The sequence below is a fragment of the Gopherus flavomarginatus genome, chromosome 1 (genome assembly GCF_025201925.1).
Source record: "Gopherus flavomarginatus isolate rGopFla2 chromosome 1, rGopFla2.mat.asm, whole genome shotgun sequence".
In the NCBI taxonomy this organism is placed as follows: Eukaryota; Metazoa; Chordata; order Testudines; family Testudinidae; genus Gopherus; species Gopherus flavomarginatus.
The window spans coordinates 194,194,963-194,219,347 of record NC_066617.1 but is presented as its reverse complement, the minus strand read 5'-3'; the positions used below and the strand labels follow the sequence as shown (position 1 = coordinate 194,219,347).

The 24,385-nt window shown below is 38.8% G+C and overlaps 1 protein-coding gene across 2 annotated transcripts in view; it reads right to left on the bottom strand.

Moving 5' to 3' along the window:
* The window catches only part of NCAM2 (neural cell adhesion molecule 2), a 561,732-nt gene that overhangs the window by 94,369 nt on the left and 442,978 nt on the right, over positions 1 to 24,385 (bottom strand). For both annotated transcript variants that reach the window (XM_050957625.1, XM_050957634.1), the window contains exon 12: positions 22,791 to 22,964. In XM_050957625.1, coding sequence (XP_050813582.1) covers positions 22,791 to 22,964 — 174 coding nt within the window. The remainder of the gene's footprint in view (positions 1 to 22,790; positions 22,965 to 24,385) is intronic.

The following is a 24,385-nucleotide window of genomic DNA, read 5'->3' as shown; positions in this document are numbered from 1 at the left end:
TTGTGCTGTCCTTAAAACATTCCTTAGGATATAGTTTTTCATTAGCAAAGATTAAGTTTGCATGAGAAGACTTATTTATATTCACATTTTCGTTTTCCATTTCATTTTGTTCAAAGAGCAACTTTCAACTACATTAAATCCAAATTATGGCTCAGCAAACAATTCAGTGAAATATTCTGAACCTGGAGACATAAACAGAACCATAATCTGTGAACAGAAACAAACCTATTTAGATGGATCTGTGTTATATGTTGTCAGTGAATTGTTCAGCTAACCTGGATGAAATACAAAACATATGTTCATGAGCTGCATTTCAGATTATGTGTTTGCAAAAGCCAATAAAAGAAAAATGAGGAAACATACAATTGCACCAAAGGTTTATAGAATATGAACTAAAAATAAAAAGCTGCTAATGTTCCTTAGTAGTAATGTCTCATATGGTTATCAGGTCTCCCTCCCGCCAAATCGTTGCGTCAGATAATAAAGGACAGTAAAATCAATTAATGGTTTAGAATTTGATTCTGCCACCCTTACACTGAATAGTAGTTTATTTGGTGAACAATCCTATAGACATCAATGGGATTATTTGTCTTGTCAGACACTAACTCAGAGTAAGCTTAGTAGAACCTGGCTCTTAATGGTGATTGTCAAGAATCATGTAACTGGGGCATCTGACTTCAGTTATCCAAGGACATTTAGATATATATTCCAAATCTAAACACCACACAAATATATTGAGGTTTCCTTTCAGTTACTGCCTTTCATGTTTTGCAGTTCCCCCTTGCTTTCATCCTTAATGAAATCTTTTCGGAGCACTGTTAAAATTTTTCTTGCAAATAGGAACAATCCTTCTAGGTATCCACAATTCACTGCTTCAGCTGTTTGTTGGTGTAGGTTTTCTTAGTTACTGTTTTTTTCATATCACTGTACTTGATTCAAATCACTTGACTGTCATAACAGTAAGATAAAACACATGAATAGAGCTAGCCAGCTTTCCCTGATCTGACTTGACTCTGTGTCTGCACGTACTAAGTAAATCTTGAGAGGGGCCCCCTCTTATGCACCTGCCCCTCTCTAGGTTGTGCTGCTGCTGCCCACTCCTTTGCTGCCTTCCTGGACATCTAAGCCTGGGGGTCAGAATTTCTCAAGTTGTTATTTAGCTGAGGAACAGGCAAGTGGTCTGAAGAGAGATGGGAACCAGCTGTCAGTTCGGAAACGGAGCCATCACCAAGGGATAATGGGCCTCTTGGGATCAAACATCTCTCCCTACACCAGGTTAATGGAGGCGGGGAGCAGAGAAGCACTGCACTCACCCCTTAGTGCAGGGGTGGCCAACCTGAGCCTGAGAAGGAGCCAGAATTTACCAATGTACATTGCCAAAGACACAGTAATACGTCAGCAGCCCCTCCATCAGCTACATCCCTGGCCCCTGCTCCCAGCACCTCCCGCCCACCAGCTATCCTGCCAATCAGTGCCTCTCTATTCCTTCCCACACCTCCTGGTCAGCAGTTTCATGGTGTGCAGAAGGCTCTGGGGGAAGGGGGAGGAGCAAGGGCCTGGCAGGCTCAGGGGAGGGGGCGGGAAGGGGTGGAGTGGGGGGGCAGGGCCTTTGGCAGAGCCAGGGGTTGAGCAGTGAGCCCTCTCTCTCCCGCTGCCCGGCACACTGGAAAGTTGGTGCCTGTAGCTCCAGCTCCAGAGTCGGTGCCTATACATGGAAATGCATCAGGAAACACAGCTTGCCAACACTTTCAAAAGATATATAGATCTATGTCACAACATTATCTCCACCATGCTTAACAGCATGGACCCAATCATCTTTTTTTTAGGATTTTTCCATCCCCTTTCCATATGGAAACTTTCCTAACAGTGTTTTACATGTATATTGATATTTCATAAGACAATAAAACTTTGTTCCATAACTTTCACCATGTCCCACATCACTCGAGTAAATTTTAATTAAATTGCTTTGTACTTAGTGTTAGTTTCAACAGGCTAGTCTCACATTCAATTTCTTTCTCCTTATCACTTTCCTCACAGTTTTTGAACTGATATTAGCAGTATTTTGTTCCTTAAGCAATTTTGCAACTTCTCAGGCTTTACACCCTCCTGAGTTCTTCAAGTATTTCTATACTGTTCTTTCACACAATTCTGTAGCTCAATAAGTCTCATAATTTGCTGGCTTGGCAACACTCTTCCTACTTTATAGCAGTTTCCATCGTCCACTAAGAGATGTTCCCTTAATTTTCAAAAGATGTATTTTACTTACAAAATTATACTTTTCTGCAACAAGGACAGAAACTAGGCTATTTTTATCATGCTTACAAGATACTTCTATTCTTCGCCTCAGTTGAAGCAACAACATGTGCATAAGCACATCAATCCATCTTTTCGCCTTATTGAACAGCTGAAAGGTACCGGTTTAAACAGATTCACTTTCTTTTCTTCTCCCTCTCTCTCTCTTTTTTTTTTTTAATTTTCAATACGCCTCTGTAAACTTCCTGATGACTAAAGTTTGGTGCTCAGTGACATTAATGTTCACCAGTACAATTATTATATTTACTAACTGATACAGGTGCCTTTTAATACCCGACACATACAGGAAAAACATGGACAGAACAATACAGAACACATTTCTCAAGTACAGCAGGAGCAGTCCACTGTCAATAAATTTTAGAGCCAAGCATCCTCAACTGTTAATGTGTCATTCCACAGGAACAAGAGTGGTAAGTGAAACAAGGACATGATAAAGCTGTGTATGTATAGAAGAGTACATACTAAAATAGAAATACATGTTCAGCTTTATGCAAACAATTTCAGATCCTTTGCATCACATGATCTCATGTTCTCTGGTGCAGAAACTCCTTTCCAAATGTTCCTTTCCAACAATCACTAGCTTTTCATTCTCTCTTGGTATTTCTACATATCATTTTGTGTAGTCTTTCATGAGAGAGTTAGCTGGGTTCAATTTTTCTGTGCACAGGGTTTTCTGTATTCTGAATGTGTTCAAGTTTAAATGATTTCTTACTTTTAAACTTATCTCCTTTGATTGCTTATCATTCATGATCCCATGACTGAAGACCCTGATCCAAAGCCCATTGAAGTCAGAGTCTCATAAAGACTCTGACTGATATCAATGGCCTTTGGAGAATTGGGTCCATAGAACCCAGTTCTATTTTCAGTTATGTGAATGCAAATATTTCTGTTCTTCCTTCTCTGGCTGGTGTAGGGTCTGAAGGAAGCTGCATCCTAGCTCAGTCAGAAGCACAGTTCTCACACTGCAGAACCTTGAGAGTAAGACAGTGAAGCTAGAAGTGGATGGAGATTCCCACTGTTCCCATAAATGTCCAAGAAAAAGACTCCCAAGCCACGTTGGGATGGGGAAAGCGGGCATCCTTACATACGGTTCCTTCTGGGGACATGACGAGTGTTCACAATAGATAATTAACAAGTGTTTAATCTTAATACAGCTTTGATTGTCATTGCTATACTTTCAATAGAACCAATGTTATGGTAGGATCATGGTTTAATTTTTTTTTAAAACTTTGATGTAACAAAAAATTCTGGGCCAAATCATGCAGCTGTTGTGCTCATGAAAACTCTTAACTTTCATTGGCGATATGAGCACATATGGGCTGCAGAGCTGGGACTTCTATTTGTAAATCAACATTTTATTGAATGAATGCACTATACAATAATGAGTGATAAAGAATAGGAATAAACCATATTATCTTACTATAACAAGACGCTGGCCCTTTAAGGGACCAGCATTGCCATTAACTCCTGTTATGATGTTTCATTTCCCGTAAAGCAAAGCATTCCATTCCTGGTTGTTTTTATGGAACATGTGACTGACCATGTGGCAGACAGCAATGCCTGCTGGGAGAATAGACAGGAAATAAAAGGCAGATCTTGGAGAAGAAAAAGAATTGTCTCCACTAGGAGACCTGAAGGGAAACAGTGTAGCTGTTTGGTCAGTTGTGGTAAGGACCTGCTGCAGGAGCTTGCAGATATGTCTACACTGCAATAAAACACCCATGTCTGGCCTGTGTCAGCTCACTTGGACTCATGAGACTCAGGTTAGGGGTTATAAAACTGCAGTGCAGAAAACTGGGCTTGGGCTGGAGCCAAGGATCTGGGGCCCTACCCCTTCTTGTGAGTGTCTGGGACTCCTACACTACAATTTTATAGCCCCACGGTTTGAGCTCTGTGAGCCTCAGTCAGCTGACATGGGCCAGCTACAGGTGTTTTATTGCAGTGCAAACATATCCCAAATGGCCAGAAGCTAATGAGAAGGCCAAGAAATATCTGAAACAGGTGTAGACCTCTGCAGCTAAGAGTGGTAAAAAGGATTATTCACAGACCTTATTAGCCACTGTAGAGAACTCTTGCAGGCAGAATAGGTAGAATAGCCAGGTCGAAGGCCTGTGTGATCCCTCTTTTTCCCTGTAACATGGGGAAAACACCTGAGGCCGGAGATGGATGGGAGACGGAATCCTATGCAAGTATTGGAATATAACTTGCATAGTAATAAACTGGAAGTGAAAAGGGGAGATTTTATTTAGGGAGTCCAGTTGTGCTGTGTGTGATTACTCCAGTGGTGCAGAGTGAGGGGAAACTAGAGCTGGCTGGGCATATGATGGGGTAGCAGGCAAGATGATCTTTTAACATGTTCGCTTCCAGAATAATATGAAAATATGCTAGTAATATTTTGTGCATTATTATTGTGTATTTCACCCTAAGAGGTCATCTGAGTCTACACAATGCAAAAACCTTTGATAATTCCTAAACAAAACAGCAACAAAAAGACTTAAGAATAAAATTAAGGTTGTAAATATTTATGTATTAACTATCTACTGTAGCTATGAACCAAACGTATTTGTATAAATGCATATAAAATATACTCATATGCCACTCTATATAGATGTTCTAGAAAAATATAGAATATAAAATGTATTATTATTATTAATGATCAAGTTTATAAGAGCAGTGTGTAAGGACCAACCAAGAATGAGGCCTCATTATGGTAGGCACTGTACAAACACAGAGTTGTAGATGGTCTCTCCTCTGAAGAGTTTACAATCTAAATGATAAATTCACAGTTTATTCACAAATTCACAAATTGCACTAGCATAAATAAAATCAACTGCCTTACACAGCCAGTATTTTACCTTTATCAGTCCTGAGACCCAATCCATGACCACCATCCACACCTCTCCCCAAACTCCTGAACAAAATAGTTGAGCTTTGCAACATGTCAGAGTTTTAACAGATCAAGGTTTGAGTGGAGCCAATTCCTAAATTGAGGAAACTTTAAGGGAAAGGTCCAGTTTGAGCATAACTGGCAATTTCAGCTGTGACAAAATAGTATAGGATCAGGAAAGCAAAATCCCCAACTGCAGATGGCCTTATTTAAAACTAATACCTTGAGCTCCACATGGAAGCCAAGAGGAGCCAGTACAATTCATGGACCACTTGCGTTATTCCACTTAATGCAGAATGCAATTGCTTTCTTGTTATCTCACAATTCCAGGAGACTTCAAGATGTTGCCTCACATAAGGGCTTGATTGAAAGCCCATTAAGACAATGATTAGCTTTCAATTAGCATCACTGGGCTTTGGATCAGGCTCAGAGAGATCATTGTGGTAATAACTAACTCTGAGGGGACAGAAGAATGAATCACTGTAGTAAATTCAGCATCTGACAAAAATAATTGCACTTGTCCCCCCTTACTAAATTAATCTGGAATAGGGTGACCACATGTCCCGATTTTACAGGGACAGTCCCGATTTTTGAGGTTTTTTCTTGTATAGAAGCCTATTACCCTCAACCCCCATCCCAATTTTTCACACTTGCTGTCTAGTTACCCTAATCTGGAATGATGCACTGTTTGCTGTAGGTGCCATCCAGCTCCCCATTAGTAGACAGGGATCAAGCAAGACTCCTAAACAGAGAACTTGTGCCACAAATAAGATCTGCACACTTTCCGGCAAGGCTGTTGAAATTATATCGCCAGTGCTGCTGATGTCCCTCCCGTCTAATAATACCTTTGCCTCATCCAGATTAAGTGTGACGTGTCAGGTAGCCCTCATCCAAGCTGTAATTTATTCCAGTGTTTTAGGAACTGCACAAAAATATCTGCTGTATTCCTCATACTAGAAAGGAGTGAAGGCACTCAAGGGGTTAATGCATGGACTGCTAGAGGGCCATTGTCAGGTCAACACCACCTTGTAATCAATGGTATCAGAGGCTGCTGACAGATCTAATACAATCAGCATGGATGCAATCTACTGCAAAGAGAGCATGGACCAGTGCTAACAATACTTCCTTGTCCCATAGCTGAGTCTGAAACCAGAAAGACAGGAGTCAAGGAAATCCATAACCCCCAGCTAGAGGTACTATTCACATATTAGTACTGTACATGTGGAATTATTATATGCATGTATATGTATATGAAGATGTATAATTTAAACTCTATTTTTCACATTTTTACATTTTTTGAATGCCCCTCATACCAAATATCCTGCCCCCACCCCCAAAAAAATTTCAGTTTAAAAACATCAAAATTACTGTAATATTATTTTGTCTCTGCAAAGGACATACTATACATACAGAAGCAAAACCATACTTACTGAGTGTTCCCTCTCAATGATCACAGTAATGATATAAAAAGTGTCATCTAAGTCTTCAAATATACATTTAAGTATTTCCTTCATTATATGGGTGCTGTTACTCACAGGTCTCACGTACAGTATTTGAGAAGTGCAATTTATTTGTGAAGGGAAATTATTTTCCCTCAAAGGGGAAAAGAGTCCCCATGATTATCATGAAAATTTACTAGACCTGGCAGATAAAATTATATATATTATTTAAGTATATGTGCAACCAGTATAAAGCTTTTATTAAACAGCTGTTCTGAGAAATGTAGCCTCTGGGAATGGAAAATGAGATTATTTATTCATTACAAAAAATCAGTGAATTCTGAAGCCAAGAAACATTAAAACTCATATTATTAATTTTTTTCATTTCATACAGCCCTTTCAGATATGTAAAATCATTGTATTTTCTTTCTGATACTTCTAATGCTCAAAACCTAACCAGTCGCATGGAATTTGTTTCACTTAATGTTCTTGAATTTTAATGAACAAATACTTTATGACTTACAGCAAATAGTTGCATATAATAACTCTACTCAGATGTACACTTTTCTCAACCTGTGTATTATATAATTTTAACATTAACTTTAATATTTTTTTAAATACAGTGTGTAACTCACAGTACCATTCAGTCCTGAGGTAATGAAGATGAGTATGCCTTTAGAACTCCTTTTCGCTCACCCATGTCCCCCAAAACTACAGATCTCTCTTTCATCCTTCCATCAAACGTATCAAGTCTTTACCCATTCTCAGTTCATCTGTTGTGTGCCGGAACACAAAGCTTCCTGCCCTACGGCATTACTGCTAACTGAAGGGTAGGGCACCTGGCTTTTTACCAGTTATTCTTATGCCCCCAAACTGAGCTCCTGATGTGAACTAGCTCCACATTTCTAGTCCCAATCCAAGAGTGTGGTTGAGAATAAATAACAAGGTGGCTCATATATTTGGACAAAGATCGGCAATCTTTGGCACGCGGCTCACGGGGGTAAGCCCCTTGGTGGGCTGGGCCAGTTTGTTTACCTGCCACGTCTGCAGGTTTGGCCGATCGTGGCTCCCACTGGCCACGGTTCACCGTTCCAGGCCAATGGAGACTGCTGGAAGCAGCGGCCAGCACATCCCTTGGCCTGTGCCGCTTCCCACAGCCCTCATTGGCCTGGAGCAGCGAACCACGGCCAGTTGGAACAGCGATCGGCCGAACCTGCGGACACGGCAAGCAAACAAACCAGCCTGGTCCACCAGGGGGCTTACCCTGGTGAGCCATGTGCCGAAGGCTGCTGATCCCTGTTATATGCTGTGGAAAGGTGACAAAAGAAGAGGGGAGATGTAGTGAGGCTATTAAGGAAAAGGAGAGTTTTGCCTGACCTAATCTTCCAGCAGACAAAACTGTTATTTCAGATCTGGATAGGGAGCCTACAATCATTTCTCCCCAACCCTCCGCCCAATCATTTGGAGCTAGTCACTTTTGTAAGTGTTACATCAAAAATCTCTCACAGTATCTATCTAAGGTCCCCATGAAACACCCATTACTACAGCACTTGAACATCTCACAATGTCTCTGTGAGGTAGGGAAGTGCTATTATCACCATTTTACAGGTAGAGAACTGATGCATAGCGAGACAAAGTGACTTTGGTTACACAAGACACCTATAACAAAGCAGAGAATTGAACCCAGTTCTCACAGGTCCCCAACCCAACACCCTAACCACTGGAATAACTGTCCTTGATGGTTTTCATACTGGAACTTCCTGCTTGCATCTCAACTAAAAAACACTAGCAACGATGCACTTTTAGCACACCTATCTTTTCTTTTTTGCAAGTCACAATGTGCTACAAGATGCAAGATTACAAATTAGACGATTATTTCACAAGTGATTTTTTTTCTTTTGAGACCTTACAATGATTTTTGCTCAACAGTCTATACAATTCTATAATTTTCTTATAATGTTACAAGATTGCCACTTTCTTAAAGAATAAGTCTACACTACCCACCGGATCGGCGGGTAGTGATCGATCTATCGGGGATCAATTTATCGTGTGTCGTGTAGAAACGATAAATCGATCGCGCTCCCCTCAACTGCTGAACTCCAGCTTAGTGAGAGGTGGAAGAAAAGCTGACGGGGGAGCCGGGGCAATTGACCCAGTGCTGTGAGGATGTGAGGTAAGTCAAACTAAGGTACGACGACTTTAGCTACGCTATTCTCGTAGCTGAAGTTGCGTATGTTAAGTCGATCCCCACCAGTGTAGACCAGGTCAAAGACACAAAACCCCAAATGGGGAGCCACTTCCTTAATCAGCTAGCTCAGGATTGCCCAAGAAAAATTGTTCTATCACAGCTACTTCACAACTCCATGACAAACATGTAAAATTTTAAAATTCACAATTTTAAGCCAAAGAAATTGCTGCATGGCACAAAGATATGCAAATTTCCGTCACTGTTCAGTGTATTGAAGAATTCAAGACAAATTAATGTATTTTATCAAGTTCGACACCTCCACTGAAACTGCTGCTTAAAATTCTGACACATTTCAATTTGGCTAAAACTCTGCATATAGTAGCAGGAATAAACAAAACAACGTATAAAGTCCCAATGTATTTTCACTTGTTTTTTTTTTTTTGGAGAACTAGGCACTATAATGCACAGCTGTATTCACTTTTATCCATGATCTGTGGTTGATTTATTAAATTTGCCCAATCTCCAAAATAAGCACATATTCTTAAACCACACAGTTAATTTGAAAGGCAATAAAAGTCATGAATTTCACCTTCCTGGATTTTGCTTTTCCCATCTTGTTATCAGACTCCTAAATGTGCATCTCTGATTAACGCTATTAGACTAATGATGTTCTTTTTATGAGCCATAGTTGTGCTGCCCCAGGAGCAGCCTAAGAAGCAGATTGTGACTTAGGGTGTCTATGTCACAATCTGCTTTCCATTTCCTTCCTTCATCCAGGGGAGTACATACCTGGTGCCCATCCACGGCCTGGTGCAGCGTACACATCTCTGCATGCTGGCATACTGAAGGGGGTTGAGATGAGAGTGAAGTGAGACTCCAGGCATTTTTGACCCCCGCATAGGAGAAGGTAGGGATGTAGAAGTCCCAACATGTGGGAATGATGGAGGATGTAGTAATCCCCTAGAAGTTGCTATTCCCCTTCATCCAGCTACCCACAGCATGGGTAACTACCAGAAGGGAGTAAGGGGTTGATTTGAGCTCTCTTGCTCTCCTGTGCAGGTATACAAAATGTGCCATAATCTAGCAAGTAGGACGAAATTCACCATTGAATTTTATGTCAAGGGACACCAAAAGCAGTAAAAAGAGGTCCTCTAAATACATTAGGAGCAAGAGAAAATTAAAGGAAATTGTAAGTCCTCTACTCAGTGAGGAATGAGCGCTAATAACTGACATTAAGAAAACTGAGGTGTTTAATGCTCATTTTGCTTCAATCTTCACTTTAAAGGCTAATGGTGACCAGATACTCAATACAATTAATATTAATAACCATGGGGGGGGAGCAACAGAAGTCAAAAATCAGCAAAGAACAGGTAAAACAATATTTTGCTATGTTAGATATATTCAAGTTAGCAAGGCCTGAAAAAATTCATGCTAGGGAATTTACAGAATTAGCCAAAGCAATCTGGAAACCGTTAGCAATTATCTTTGAGAACTCCTGGAGGACGGGTGAGTTCCAGAAGACTGCAAGGGGGCAAACATAGTTCCTATCTTAAAAAATGGGAAGGGAGAGGGCCCCGGGAATTATAGACCACTCAGCCTAATTTAGATACCTAGAAAGATATTGGAACAAATTATTGAATGTGTAAGCACCTGGAGGAAAATAGGGTTATAAGGAATAGCCAGCATGGATTTGTCAAGAACAAATCTTGCCAAATTAACTTAATTTCCTTCTTTGACAGGGTTACTGGCCTAGCTGATGTGGAGAAACAGGAGACATGACAAGTCTTGATTTTAGTAAGGCTTTTGACACAGTCCCATATGGCATTCTCAGAAGCAAAGTAGGGAACTGTGGTCTAGATGAAATTATTATAAGGTGGGTACACAACTTTTTGAAAGACTGTATTCAGAGACTAATTATCAATGACTAGTTGTCAAACTGGGAGAACTGGTATAGAGAACTGTGATCTATTGTTCTCCATGTCCAGTAAGAGAAGTAATAATCGGCTTAATTTTCAGCAAGAGAGATTTAGATTAGATATTAGGAAAAACTTTCTAACTATAAGAGTAGTTAAACTCTACGATAGACTTCCAAAGTAGGTTGTAGAATCCCTATCTGTGGGTATGGTTTAGGTTTATTTGGTCCTGCCTTTATTTGGTGCCGGACGCTGGACTTGACTTCTCATGACCCCCTCAAGCCCTCCTCAAGCCCTACATTTCTATGATTCTATGATTATGCAAAGGACCAGCAGAAGGCCTCTGCAGCACTTAAAACCTCAAAATACAGCTTTAATGGCACTTAAGTGACACAAAGATCTTGTGCTAACCCTTGGCAAAGAGATGTATTCCTTCTACACCCCTACTACATAGCAATGCTGCTATACAAGGTGGTGGTTTGTATAGTTATACTAGGCTCCCATTTCTTACTGCTGTCAGCTGGAAGAAAGAAAGGGGGAGGAGATAACAACTGAGAAAGTGTTGGTTCATGTAATTATGTTGGGAATTGTAATGGAGGAAGGGTTAGACTATCTATTCCATCCTCTCCAGTTTGTTTACTGCCCCACCCAGCAGTAAGAAAATCTTGGTAATTCCATGTCAGATAATCACTTTGAAAAGTATTTGCTTGCACAATATTACACCTGCCAGAAAATATGTTGTTTTATATTAGAAAATACAGCTGAAGTTTATCTATGCATAAATATTAAATGTGTACTTTACAGTTTATAAACAAAGCGGAAATATAAAATGCAATACTGCTGTGAAAGACAAAATCTGCAGCTGCACCATGCTTTCCATTTATCAGTTACTCATATCCAATATTGCATTACATGACCCTCTTTCTTAATAAGGTTAATTCATATGAGGCAAATCAGCAAGTTTGTCATAGATGATCAGCATGTACACTGTGAATTTCTAAATATCAGGAGCTTACTTTAGATTATATAATGAAACAGACCTTAAAACAGGTCTAAAAGTGCATTACCAAAAGTGTAGCGGGAAAATATGAGAAACATAAGTGGTAATAGTTTACCATATATAGTGAAATTGGTTTTGAATAATCATACTTTGCTTAGTCAAACATATTTGTTACACATATATTTCTTATGAAAAAGGAACTCTTTTGTTTCTAGAGACTTTCAAATATTTGTATCCCTATTCTTAAAGAGCAGCAAAATATAAATCAGAAAGAATGGCATACATTTTGCAATGTGCTTTCACTCATCTACTGAAGGCAATAAGACACAAAATTACAAGCTACAGAAGAATAAGAACATCAAGAATTGCCAGTGGTTGTATCAACGTAACACTGAGTTACTTTTAGGTGTGCACTCAGGCTGTGAAATGGATTCTCTGGGTTTTCTTTAGTTCCCAAGTCATTTTATTCACCTTTGATAGTCAGAAGTATATACACTTCCATCCACTTGAGGATTAGGTTCTGTATAAAAACTTTCTGAAATATTCAGACTTAGCATTCCCTTTATACTCACATATCTTCTGTATAAACGTACCAACTGGCCTTAAATGTCTCTAATCTACACGTCGTTTATTTTAAAATATTTATTTGCAAATCAGAAACAAAACTAACCTTTCTCTGCCGTATAAGACATTTACATTATGAAGATGAACATGGATGCAGACAAAGAATAGGTTATAGGCAGAGTTACATGGACTAATTTGCATATGTGTGTGGATGTGCACACATACACATAAAAGAACTAATGGATTTGAGGGTTTTGGTTATTTGGAAAGAAGGTTAAAAAAGGAAATTTCTAACACATGTGTACACACACACTCACATACACACTCTCTCATTTGATAATTATTTGCAGTTGTACCAGGGTTTTTAGTGCTTCGTGTATTCTATACTGTTATCTGGTTGCTTTTATCCACAGAACTTCAGTTCATGTGAGTGGAGATTATAGTTATAATTTATATTCTTAAAGTTGCACATAAAAGACATAATGGTGACGCCACCACTGGCTGCTGATAATACAAAACTATGCAGGAAACTCAAATGCTCAGACAATGAACTGATGATAATACTGCTAAGCCTGGTATTATGAGTCTACTTTTTCAAAACTGATCAGTGATTTTGGGAGACTTGGTGCCGAATTTCAGATACTCAGGGCCGGCTCCAGGCACCCACGAAGGAAGCAGGTGCTTGGGGAGGCCAATAGAAAGAGATGGCACTCCATCCATTTTTGGGGTTTCACATCCGGGTTTTTGGCGGCAATTTGGCGGCGGGTCCTTCAGTCCCTGTCTTTTTCTTCGGTGGCAGCACATTGGCGGCAACTCAGTCGCTCTGCTTCAGTCTTCGGTGGCAGCTCAATCCCTTCGCTTCGGTCTTCGGTGGCAATTCGGCAGTGGGTCCTTCACTCCCTCTCAATTGGGTTTTTCTTTTTTTTTTTTTGCCACTTGAGGTGGCAGAAAAGCTGGAGCCAGCCCTGCAGACACGTAAATGGTCCTGATGTTCAGAAAGTACTATGTACTCACCCTCTGAAATCCTTTAAAACCTCCTCAAGTTGGACACTCAAAACAATGGTACTCCTATCACCTAATCAGTTTTGAAAATGTATAAGATCTGACCAATATGCCTCCCATAACCAAACTCAATTAAATACTCTGGCAACAGTGTCATACCAGCGTATTTTAATTCTAAATGTAATATTTTATGGGTTACTGCCTTCTATTTTCTCAATTTCAGTTTTATTATAATCCTTTATTATACAGTTATAACTGAGTAAAAACATTTAACTACTTATTAAAAATCCCACCCCCCAAGATGGATTAAACCCATTGTAACATTCAGCACACCAGTATTTATGCCTCACATGCGGTTGTAATAATCTTTGTATAAAATATGTGTTGTGAGGTATCATTTGAAAACTAATAACACACTGATCATTAATATTCTTGTGTGATGTATGTGTGTGGTGTGAATTAAGAGTTATGACGTATGTTGGAATGACTACTAAAGCATGTTTAAACCAGACATGCTGGAGGGTTGGTAAACAGGTCTGCCCCAGACAAAGGAATGTGTTTTCCCCACCTGGCAGTTACTTCCAAGTACTTTGAAAGACAATGAAAATGTATTTACATATCATGTAAACACATTCATCAACTTAACAACAGGTGTAGGCAAACCTCATATTAATTAGTGTGGGAGAAGAGAGCATAGCATCTGCACCCAGCAGGAGAGAAGAACCTCAAGTGATAAGCACCCAAATTATATGATTGCATACAATATTACTGTATTAACAAATGTATAGAGTGAGGTCTTTTTTGAAAGCTAATTACACACTGGTGACTGATATCATTGCAAAATGTATGTATTAGCACTATATAAGGAATTATCAATACTCACTGATATTAGGTTCTAAAGTTTACACAGACAGGAGGGAATGTCACAGCTATCTACCTGTCTCCTATGTAAATTAAGCATGGTGGAATCAGAAAAAATGGAAGCCCTATTTACATAGAAATCATATAGGATTTTGGGAAGCCCACAGGAATCGAAGAACAGCATGGGGGCATCCTTCCTCTTGAAATGAAGTTACTGAACTTTATAAGATATAAGTAAAGACAGAAGCCATCTTTAGTATCCATCAGACAGATGCAAGAGGCTAACGCTCTTGCAAGCTGAAAAAGGTGGTCCTTCAACTAAGGGCGTGTGTGTGTGTCGGAGCGGGGGATTCTAGTATCTGGAGATGAATACAAGTAAGAATCCAACTTAGGTAAAGATTTTTCACCTAAGGTGGCAAAGGAAGCCAGCACCCTGAACTTTTGTGGAATGTCCTGACTGATCTAAAGTCAGCCATGGCTGGGAAGAAGACTGACTGGTGAGAAAAAACTTTCTTGAACAAAGCCTATACCTTGCTAGATTTAGTTTTAGACTTTTAGAAGTGTATTTTGTTTTCTTTTACTTGTAACTCTTTCTTTCTTCATTCCTTATAGTGGAACTCACATAATCCTGTGTATATTTTGTTAATACATTTATTTCAGTTTTGCCATAAACCAACTCCGTATTGTGTTTAAAGGGAAGGGTGTACTTACCCCCAGTTTACAGGAACAACAAACCTTATTATTTCTCTGAGCTGCCCAGGAGAGGGCTGGACAGTTCAGGGTTTGGGGGAAATTTGGGAGTGGGAATTTATTGGGATCATTTATTCTCTGGTTGGTGGAAGCCAGAGAGTGACTGGTGTGTTGTTGACAGGTTGCTGGGGTCAGTCTAACGGACCAGGGCTGCAGCTACATACAATCACATCAGGATGTGACCTGCATGCTGGTAGGCTGCTTGTGAGGGAGGCAGGTTAGGAGCAACAGCCACAAAACACCGTGAGGCATCTAGGATTACAGGGCAGGCAGTGACACAACCCCTCACTGGTCTTAACTGCCCCCCAAAGACCATGATATCCTTAAATATCATGGCATTAATGAAACTTCTCTCTTTCCAGCAGACCTACAATGGAGGGGCAGGAAGGTCCCAAAATACTAGTTCTAGTGTCACAATTAATGTGCACATGTAATAAAAGTTCATCTTGTAACACGTGTAATAGTAAGTTAAAATCAAAGTAACTGTTTTAGTATTAGGATAACAAACCAGTTCTGCTTCTACTACATATCCTTAATCAAGTATGAAAGTTTTCCTCCCACAATGCAAGTTTATAGTTATAACTTGTGGAACTTTTTATGGCTTGCACTGAAATAACTCACATACAAGGCAGGTAAGTCTACTGTTTAAGAATTCCTGGATAGCTGGCAGCTCTTTGGCAAGTAGACCAGAGTGCCCATATTGATTAGTGGTAATATCACAGGCTCATTACCTGCACATGCCATGGCTTTGTGATCCCAGGAATTAGTGCTACCATGAAGACTGATACTTTCTAAAGCACACATTTATTACTTTAAAGTAAAGTATTTACCTGGGATTTTAAAAATAAAGGGTCTGATTCTCCATTACCCTGCATCTTGTGCAGCCATTTACAAAATGCCACCATAGTGATTTGTTAGTATTTGACACACAATTCTGCATTCATTTTGAATTGGTATAAAAGACTGCCCAATGGGAGAGTTAAGTCATACATGCTAGACTCTAAACCCAGATGTGTCTTTTGTGTCACTTGAAGTATCATTTAAAACGTAAACACAAAAAACACCACCATGACGACTTCAGATCCTTTTAAGTTCCCATAGTTTGTTCATAATATTCTGCAACTGGATACACAGTTTTCACTTAAGGAAAAAAATAAAAAACAAAACTAAACTAAAACAGTGTTATCTTGGAACAGACATCCGGCTATATCAGAGTAACCAAGTTTTCACAGATTTTGGATTGCCATGAATGTCCCGGCCGGAGATCGGTTGTATAGTCTTTTTTCAACATGATTCAGAAACGAAAAAATGGCTAATGCAGAACATACAATCTAAGAAGCAATGGGCAATAACTATAAACAATCAGGCACTGGATGACCTCACTATGAAAATGCCATGATAATACAAAGATTAGATTTCTGCACAAGAAAGGAGACCTCATCATAATGTGTTTTTCATATAGAGATGTGGATGATACCTCCATGGAAGATCACATAATATAAATGTATGAAGTCTCTTGAGGGTACATTTATTTGAATTATGAGGCACCTGTCAAATAAGTCTAAGCATTTGTTTGGAGACAGCAAAGCGAAGCTGAGTAGTTTCATCCTGAAGCTTGAACTGCACACAAACATTATTACAATTTTACTAGAGGTACTCTTGGAACACCATATATTATGAAAAGTAAAACAGAATAACATCATAATAAATGGATAGACCACCTTTTCTCCTGAAGGAACTCAAAGAGATTTACAAATTATATGCATTCTCTCTCTCTCTGATACAGCCACCTCCAGGGAGGAAAGACAACACCCACGTGTATAACTTCAGGGGTTCAGCTATCTCATCAGTCACACACACACACAACTCCCATTCACTTTAATAGGATTTGCAAGTAATGGGAGGATCAGCCCCAGGCACGACACATAGAACAATATTTGGGTAAGGGCAAACCCCATCTCTATTAAAATGTGCATTGGAAAGTTCAATAAATGTGCCCAGATCAGCCAGAATCTTTACTTTTTAAAATCTCATGTGAAACTGTTCTCACAATAAAGGGGATGGAATCCAAGGTACCAATTTAGGAAGGATGCAAGAGGAATTGACCCTACTGTCATTTGAATGTGGGAATTTAGATATTTCAAGCCTGAGATGCATGGCCTCAAGAGCCTAAAGAAAGATTGATATTATTTTTAATGCATTCTCAAGATAGATAATAAAGTTTACCAGGACCAGCTCTAGGCACTAGCAAACCAAGCACGTGCTTGGGGTTGCACAATCTCCGGGGCGGCATTCTGGACACTTTTTTTTTTTTTTTTTTTGGCTTTGGCAGTTGCGCTCCCAAAGGTTTTTTTTCTTTTTCTTTTTTTTTTTTTTTGTTTGAGGCGACAAAAAACCTAGAGCCAGCCCTGAAAGTTAGCCATGGTACTTATAACTTGAGAACTATTTGGGAGAAATCTTTAAAATGTTACATATTTATAAGTGCAATATAACTTTTCCCTTACAAATTGTTCCTGAAGAAAACATGTTATTAAGTGTTACATTTCTCTATGTGTGTGTCTTTCTGTCTCTGTTTAAAATCACCCTGTTGTATCATTTGTAGCCCACATACTGATAAACAATCCTTTTGCAATAATGAAACATGGAACTAAGCATTTTTATGGAAATAAAGTATTATTCCTCCTATTTTACATTATAATGAAGCACTGCAAGAAAAGCAAAGAAATTAGGAGATTTACCCATCCTACAGAGAGTGCTGTTCAGTACTGACCCACAGAATATATTAAAATGAATGAAATTTAGTTATGAATGATAATATGTTAATCTGCATTCCCTTTGGGAAAGTGTGTATATAGCAATCTATTCTAGCAAAGCATGAATAGTATGGTTTACATTTCATAACTAGGGCAGCATCAAGATAGTTGAGGCTTGATTCTCCTCTGCCTTTTATATTGTGCGGTCATTTATACTTGTGCAAAATGTGTGTGAAAGGATTGTGAAACACTACATTTGAAGGCCTGATTCACCTTTACTTTGCACCTAATGCTGTCATTTGCACCAGAGGTCAAAAGAGTGTAAAACTCTACCATTCTGCTTTCATAGCATTCAGTACCAAGTTTTCACAGATCTAAATGACTGTAGAAGGCAGAACGCAATAGAAAATCATGCCATGACATTTTGACTTTTACTTTCTTATAATTAGTAAGGAAAGTTTACAGACATGTGGTACACACAGAAAATGGCATGTAGCCGATCTGTAACTGCTAGCAGCAAGTATGTCCAATGGCCCATAATGATACACTAGATGGGGAGGGCTTTGAGTTACTAAAGAGAATTCTTTCTCAGGTGTCTGGCCGGTTCATCTTGCCCACATGCTCAGGGTCCAACTGATTGCCATATTTGAGGTCACGAAGGAATTTCCCCCAGGTCAGGTTGGCAGAGACCCTAGGTTTTTCACTTTCCTCTACAGCATGGAGCACGGGCCACTTGCAGGTTTAAACTAGTATAAATGGTGGATTCACTATAACTTGAAGTCTTTAAATCATGATTTATGGACTTCTGTAACTCAACCAGAGATTAGGTGTCTATTACAAGAGTGGGTGGGTCATGATGGTCCATTCTGATCTTAAAGTCTATGGGTCTATTCTCCATTGAGGAGCAGGCAAGATAACAGGGGTAAAGGCTTAAAAGAAAACTCGTTATGAATTATCTAAGCACACAGAAACAAACAGTCTCAAGATTTATTACAGTTTTTCTCATTCAAAAAGTCAAAAATGGGGGAAATTATTTTCAATAAGGGAGGGAAAAAGCAGCAGCAGCAGTTGTAGGCTGAGAAAAGCAGGAGAAACTGCAACCATTCGAAACAACTGAAAATAGGGATTTAATATGGAAGTGCTATCTCAATGTTAACTACAATGACATTGCAAATGGGATAAAAGTAACAAAGGGGAGTTTAGAAAGACTTTTAGAAAACATGCTGAAGCAGTCTGAAAGTAAGAGCATTGAAGGAACGAGGTGAAGGCCTGTATCTTTAGACTGGGTCCTGCAATGCTAGTGGTCGCCTGTCATAGAAGATCAAAAAGACTATTTTTTGGTAGTATTTGGCTTGGTGAACTTTTTATGTCTCTGTAATGAAGAGATAGTTAATAAAGGGATTTTTGTTTTGTGACTACAATACATCATTAGGAATAGCCAAAACAAAACTGAAATGCAATACACTTGCAATATCCGCACCGTTTTACAATTAAAATAAATCAGGCACATTTTATTCTTTCAGTCAGACAGTATAGTATAGGATTACCAATCTGTGTATGTTGTGGGCTGTTAAAAATGAACATTTTCCTCCAGTGGTCTCAGAGATATTGCAGTAGTTTCTTATATTTACAATAGTTTCAAGGACTGCACTGTATCCATAAAATATTTTACAAATCTTTATTAAAGTCCTCGGTATTTTAGCAGAAACAACAATTTACAATATCATCCTATGTTAACTATGGATACTTGATGAATTTTGTACTGGAATCTACTGCACACTCAACTCTCCGTCATATGGTCAGACATTCAATTTTTCATCTATTTACAAAGCACAGAGCCTCTCTGAAGTTGAAAAATGATTCCTCAGGTTTTAGAGGTTGGGCTCCTCACTGTTACTACTAGCAGAAGTGGTGACAAATATTACCTACTTCTGAGACATCTGAGGATAATCTGATTTTTTTCCACCTCTCAGTGTGGCAGTGTGGGGCAGTCGCACAGTGGAACGGAGTGCAAATAAGAGACTCGAGGGAAGTGGAGCTGGATATATGAAAGGAGATAGAATGTGACAGTAAGGGAAAGAGAGGGGAAATTGTGGAGAAAAGGGAATTTAAAAAAAAAGGAATACAGAGGAAAAAAGGGGACAGCAAGAAACAATGGGGGGCATTATGAGGTTTAGTGTCCCATATTGCCACTCATTCTGAGGGGCTGTGTATCACATTGCACCAGTTGAGTGGTATGGCTATGCAGATCCAAGGAGTTTCACAGTCTTGTTCATAGAGGTGCTGATCACAAACAGCAAATACTTGTGGCTCACCAGGGTACTCTCAGTTTGAAGCAATCCCAGCAATCAATAACCCTTGTTCCCCTAACTCAAAACACATGAATCAGCTATAAAGTGTAATGCCAAAACAACAAAAAATCTTTCAAACTCAAACAGAGGAAAAGATGGCAAAAAGACAACTCCAGGAAGTACTGATAACAAGATCAGCTAATCCCATTACTTTTTTGTAATCAGTTCATCTCTGTACACTCCCAACATTAAAAACAAAGAATAAATTTCAAAGAAAGTCATCTGGGGAGTTGTCTTAACATACTGTGATACACAGTTAATGCTAAGGCATTCTCTTCTTTAGCCTATCTCTCAGATTAAATTAAGCATCTTGCTAATGTCAAACCCAGATGACAACTGTATTGTCTATGGTAACAGGGTCCAGATTACATTTAACTAGATCACAATCTGCTACATAGCAATGCAACTTAATTTTTTTCATCATTGAGTGTTTAGTATGTTGTAATTCTCAGTGCAGGCTCCTAGTCTGGGATCTTTGCATCATTCTTGCTCTAAGACAAAAGGAAAAATGGGATGGAGAGAGAAGGAAGACCATCCACACACATGCCATGCTACTGGAGGAAATGGATTATCTTAATACATCCTGTTTTCCCTACACCTGCACAAATTCTGAGTTCTTGAGGCTAAATATTACTGCTGTGGTAAGATGCACTACGGCCAAGACACTATCCAACTTACACAAACTGTTGATAACGTTTTTAGAATATATATATATATATAGATAGGGGTGATCAAAAGATTTTACTTAGATATAATTGAAATGTTTTGTTCCAATTTTCCTTTTTTATTTTAGATTATATAACATAAAACTTTGAAACAAATATAATTTCAAAATGGAAAACTGAAATGTCCAATTCTGAAAAGGTCAAAATGGAACATTTCAGTGACATCAGAACACTTTTTTCCAGTTTTTCTTTTTAACAAGCTTTCATCAATATTGACATATTTCTGCAAATATGTCTAGTATAGACAAATTGGCATGTTCTAACAGAAAAATATTCCATCAGAAAATTTCCAAATCAGGTCTGCAAATTGTTTCTAGCTGTCAAAATCTCATCCTTAAATCCTTAGTATCTGTTTCATTTCAAATTCAGAAAGTTTTAATTTTAAGATTTTCCATTTTGAAAAAGGTGAATATATATATTTTACAATGGGAACATATCTGGAAAATTGTCAAAAAGATTGTGTTCAATCTTTCAAAAATTCACCTTCGGGAGAGTAAATTTGGAAAATGTGAGAACCAACAAGTAAAGATTGTATGAAGTGAAGATGTGGGAAAAGAGGATGTTTTAATATATGCCTTGTGCACCCTTAACTATAAGAGTCACTACTTGTGACTACTAATTGACCAAAATCTTACTAATATATTTCTGGACAACAAAATAAATAAGACACATTCTGATTCAATAACTATAATAATACCATACTAAAGATTAAAAGGAGATGATTTGGGGTTGAACCCCTCATCCTGTTCTCTTGATTTGACTGGACTATGCTTAACACAGAACACGTGTATGAGAGTCAGCAAGATTGGACATATTTGTGTTCCCCTAATCCTGTAGACAATGGAAGTTAGTTCAGCCTCTGTGTAAATTAGGAGTCTCAGGGCTACTCTAACCTATACCAGCTGAGAACAATACCCAAGGGCAGGGCAGGGCCTGACAGGGGTTGCTGTACTGCAACACCTTCTGGCCAACACCCCTCCATCCCCTCTAGGCATTCATCTGACTCACCGACGCCAGGGGAATCCTCAGGTGCAGGGCCAGCACTTCCATCTAGGCGGTCGCCTAGGGCACCAGGATTTGGGGATGCGGCATTTTGCCACCCTCGGCGGCAGTTTGGCAGTGGGGGGTCCTTCTGCGCTCTGGGTCGTCATCGGCAATTCTGCGGCGGCTCCCTCACTCGCTCCCAGACCCGCCGCCGAAGTGCCCCAAAGACCGGGAGCATGGAAGGACCTCTCTCCCCCCCCTCCGCCGCAGAATTGCCGCCAACGACCGGGAGCGTGGAAGGACCCCCGCCTAGTGCGCCAAAAACCCTGGCGCTGCGCTTGCTCAGGTGACTCTATTAAGATGAGGATTATAGATCTTTTGTGTCTTCAGAATGGTGCAAATTGGCCACAGGGTTGGCCAAGTTCTGGCCCATCTGTCCAGCATGTCAACCATTCAATATCTCAAGACATTAATTTTAGCACTAAAGAGACACTAGTTATTAATATTTTATAAATATGTTTTAAAAAATACGTAACAAAGATTAACATGTATATAAAAGATTATAGAGTAGCTAAAAATCAATAATTCATCATCAGGACTTAGCATACTGTAGCCCTCTTAATATTTCTTAATTAAATGCACAGTGAAGCATATTCAAGACTCTTAATTTAATTCTTCTGTGATTTCCCTTTTTTGTGATTGATCACTTTGCAAACTGTGTTCTTCATACGCATAACTGGCATAATAAACAAATCTAAATCACTAATTTTTGAATAACTTTCAGTTTGTTTATCAGATTTCTGTAAAACCAAGAAATAATATCAATGAACTTTTAAAAGATTATAAAAGGCCAGATTCTCAGCTTGTGTAAGTATGTTTAGTTCCACAGAGGTCAATAGAACTATCCACAGTAACTGAGGATATGGCCCAAGAAGTAATATTGATAGGAGATACAGACTCAGTTAACAAGAATTTATATTAGTACTCCTTGTTAGTCTCTCTCTCTCTCTCTCTCTCTCTATATATATATACACATATATACAAATTTTAACAGACTCACTTTGAACTCCATGGGAGCGGACTACTTTCCAAGTTTCTGAAGCAACTTCTTTCACATCCACTTGGTAATGATGAATGGGCACACCTCCATGTGAATCTGGCTTATTGAAAGAGACCTTGGCAATAGTCTGTGACAACTCTATAATTCTTACTCCGTAGGGACTGGATGGCACATCTAAAAAATAACAAACATCAATTTAATTCAACTGTGGTAATCAGATAACCTACAGAAAGCACTTGATAATCCATCTCAAATAGCCTACTGAGAAAAAAATAGGTTATAAAATATTTTAATGCATATGACTTCAGGTTCTGTCTTAAACAGTTAAGTCTACGCTACAGTCCAGTGATATGAAACCACAAGTAAAAGAAACAAACTTTCTTGTATGGACAATTAAACAGTGTTAAAGTGTGTATAAACGTACTCCATTTCACCAAGGACATGGTTCTCTTCTGTCTTTCTTTCATAGTACAATCCAGCTAATTTAGAGGAAAACAAGAGTTCATTGACTTTTTTTGGTCATTATTAGGGCTGTCGATTAATCACAGTTAACTAACATGATTACTTCAAAATATTAATCATGATTAAAAAAATTGTGATTAATCACACTTTTAATTGCATTGTTAAAGAACAGAATATCAATTGAAATTTATTAACTATTTTTGGATGTTCTTCTATATTTTCAAATATATTGATTTCAATTACAACACAGAATACAAAGTGTACAGTGCTCACTTTACATTATTATTTCCATTACAAATATTTGCACTGTAAAAATTATAAACAAAAGAAACAGTATTTTTAAATTCACCTCATACAAGTACTGTAATGAAATCTCTTTATCGTGAAAGTGAAACTTACAAATGTAGTTTTTTGTTACATAACTGCAGTCAAAGCAAAAACAATGTAAAACTTCAGAGCCTAAAAGTCCACTGAGTCCAACTTCTTGTTCAACCAATTGCTAAGACAAATAAGATATAATGCTGCCCGCTTCTTATTTACAATGTCACCTGAAAGTGACAATGGGCATTTTCATGGCACTTTTGTAGCTGGCATTGCAAGGTATTTACGTACCAGATATGCTAAACATTCATATGCCTCTTTTTGCTTTGGCCACTGTTCCAGAGGACATGCTTCCATGTTGACGATGCTCATTAAAAAAAAAAAAGGTAATTAAATTTGAGACTGAACTCCTTGGGGAAGAATTGTATGCCTCCTGCTCTGTTTTACCCACATTCTGCAATATAGTTCATATTATAGCAATCTCGGATGATGACCCAGCACGTTGTTCGTTTTAAGAAAACTTTCACTCCAGATTTGCCAAACAATGTGAGGATTTCTAAAGATAGCTAAAGTACTCGACCCAAGGTTTAAGAATCTGAAGTGTCTTCCAAAATCTGAGAGGGATGAGGTGTGGTGCTTGCTTTCAGAAGTCTTAAAAGAGCAACACTCCAATGTGGAAACTACAGAACCGAACCACCAAAAAAGAAAATCAACCTTCTGCTGGTGGCATCTGATTCAGATGATGAAAATCAATATGTACTGGTCCACAATGCTTTGGATCATTATCAACCAGAACCTGTCATCGGCATGAG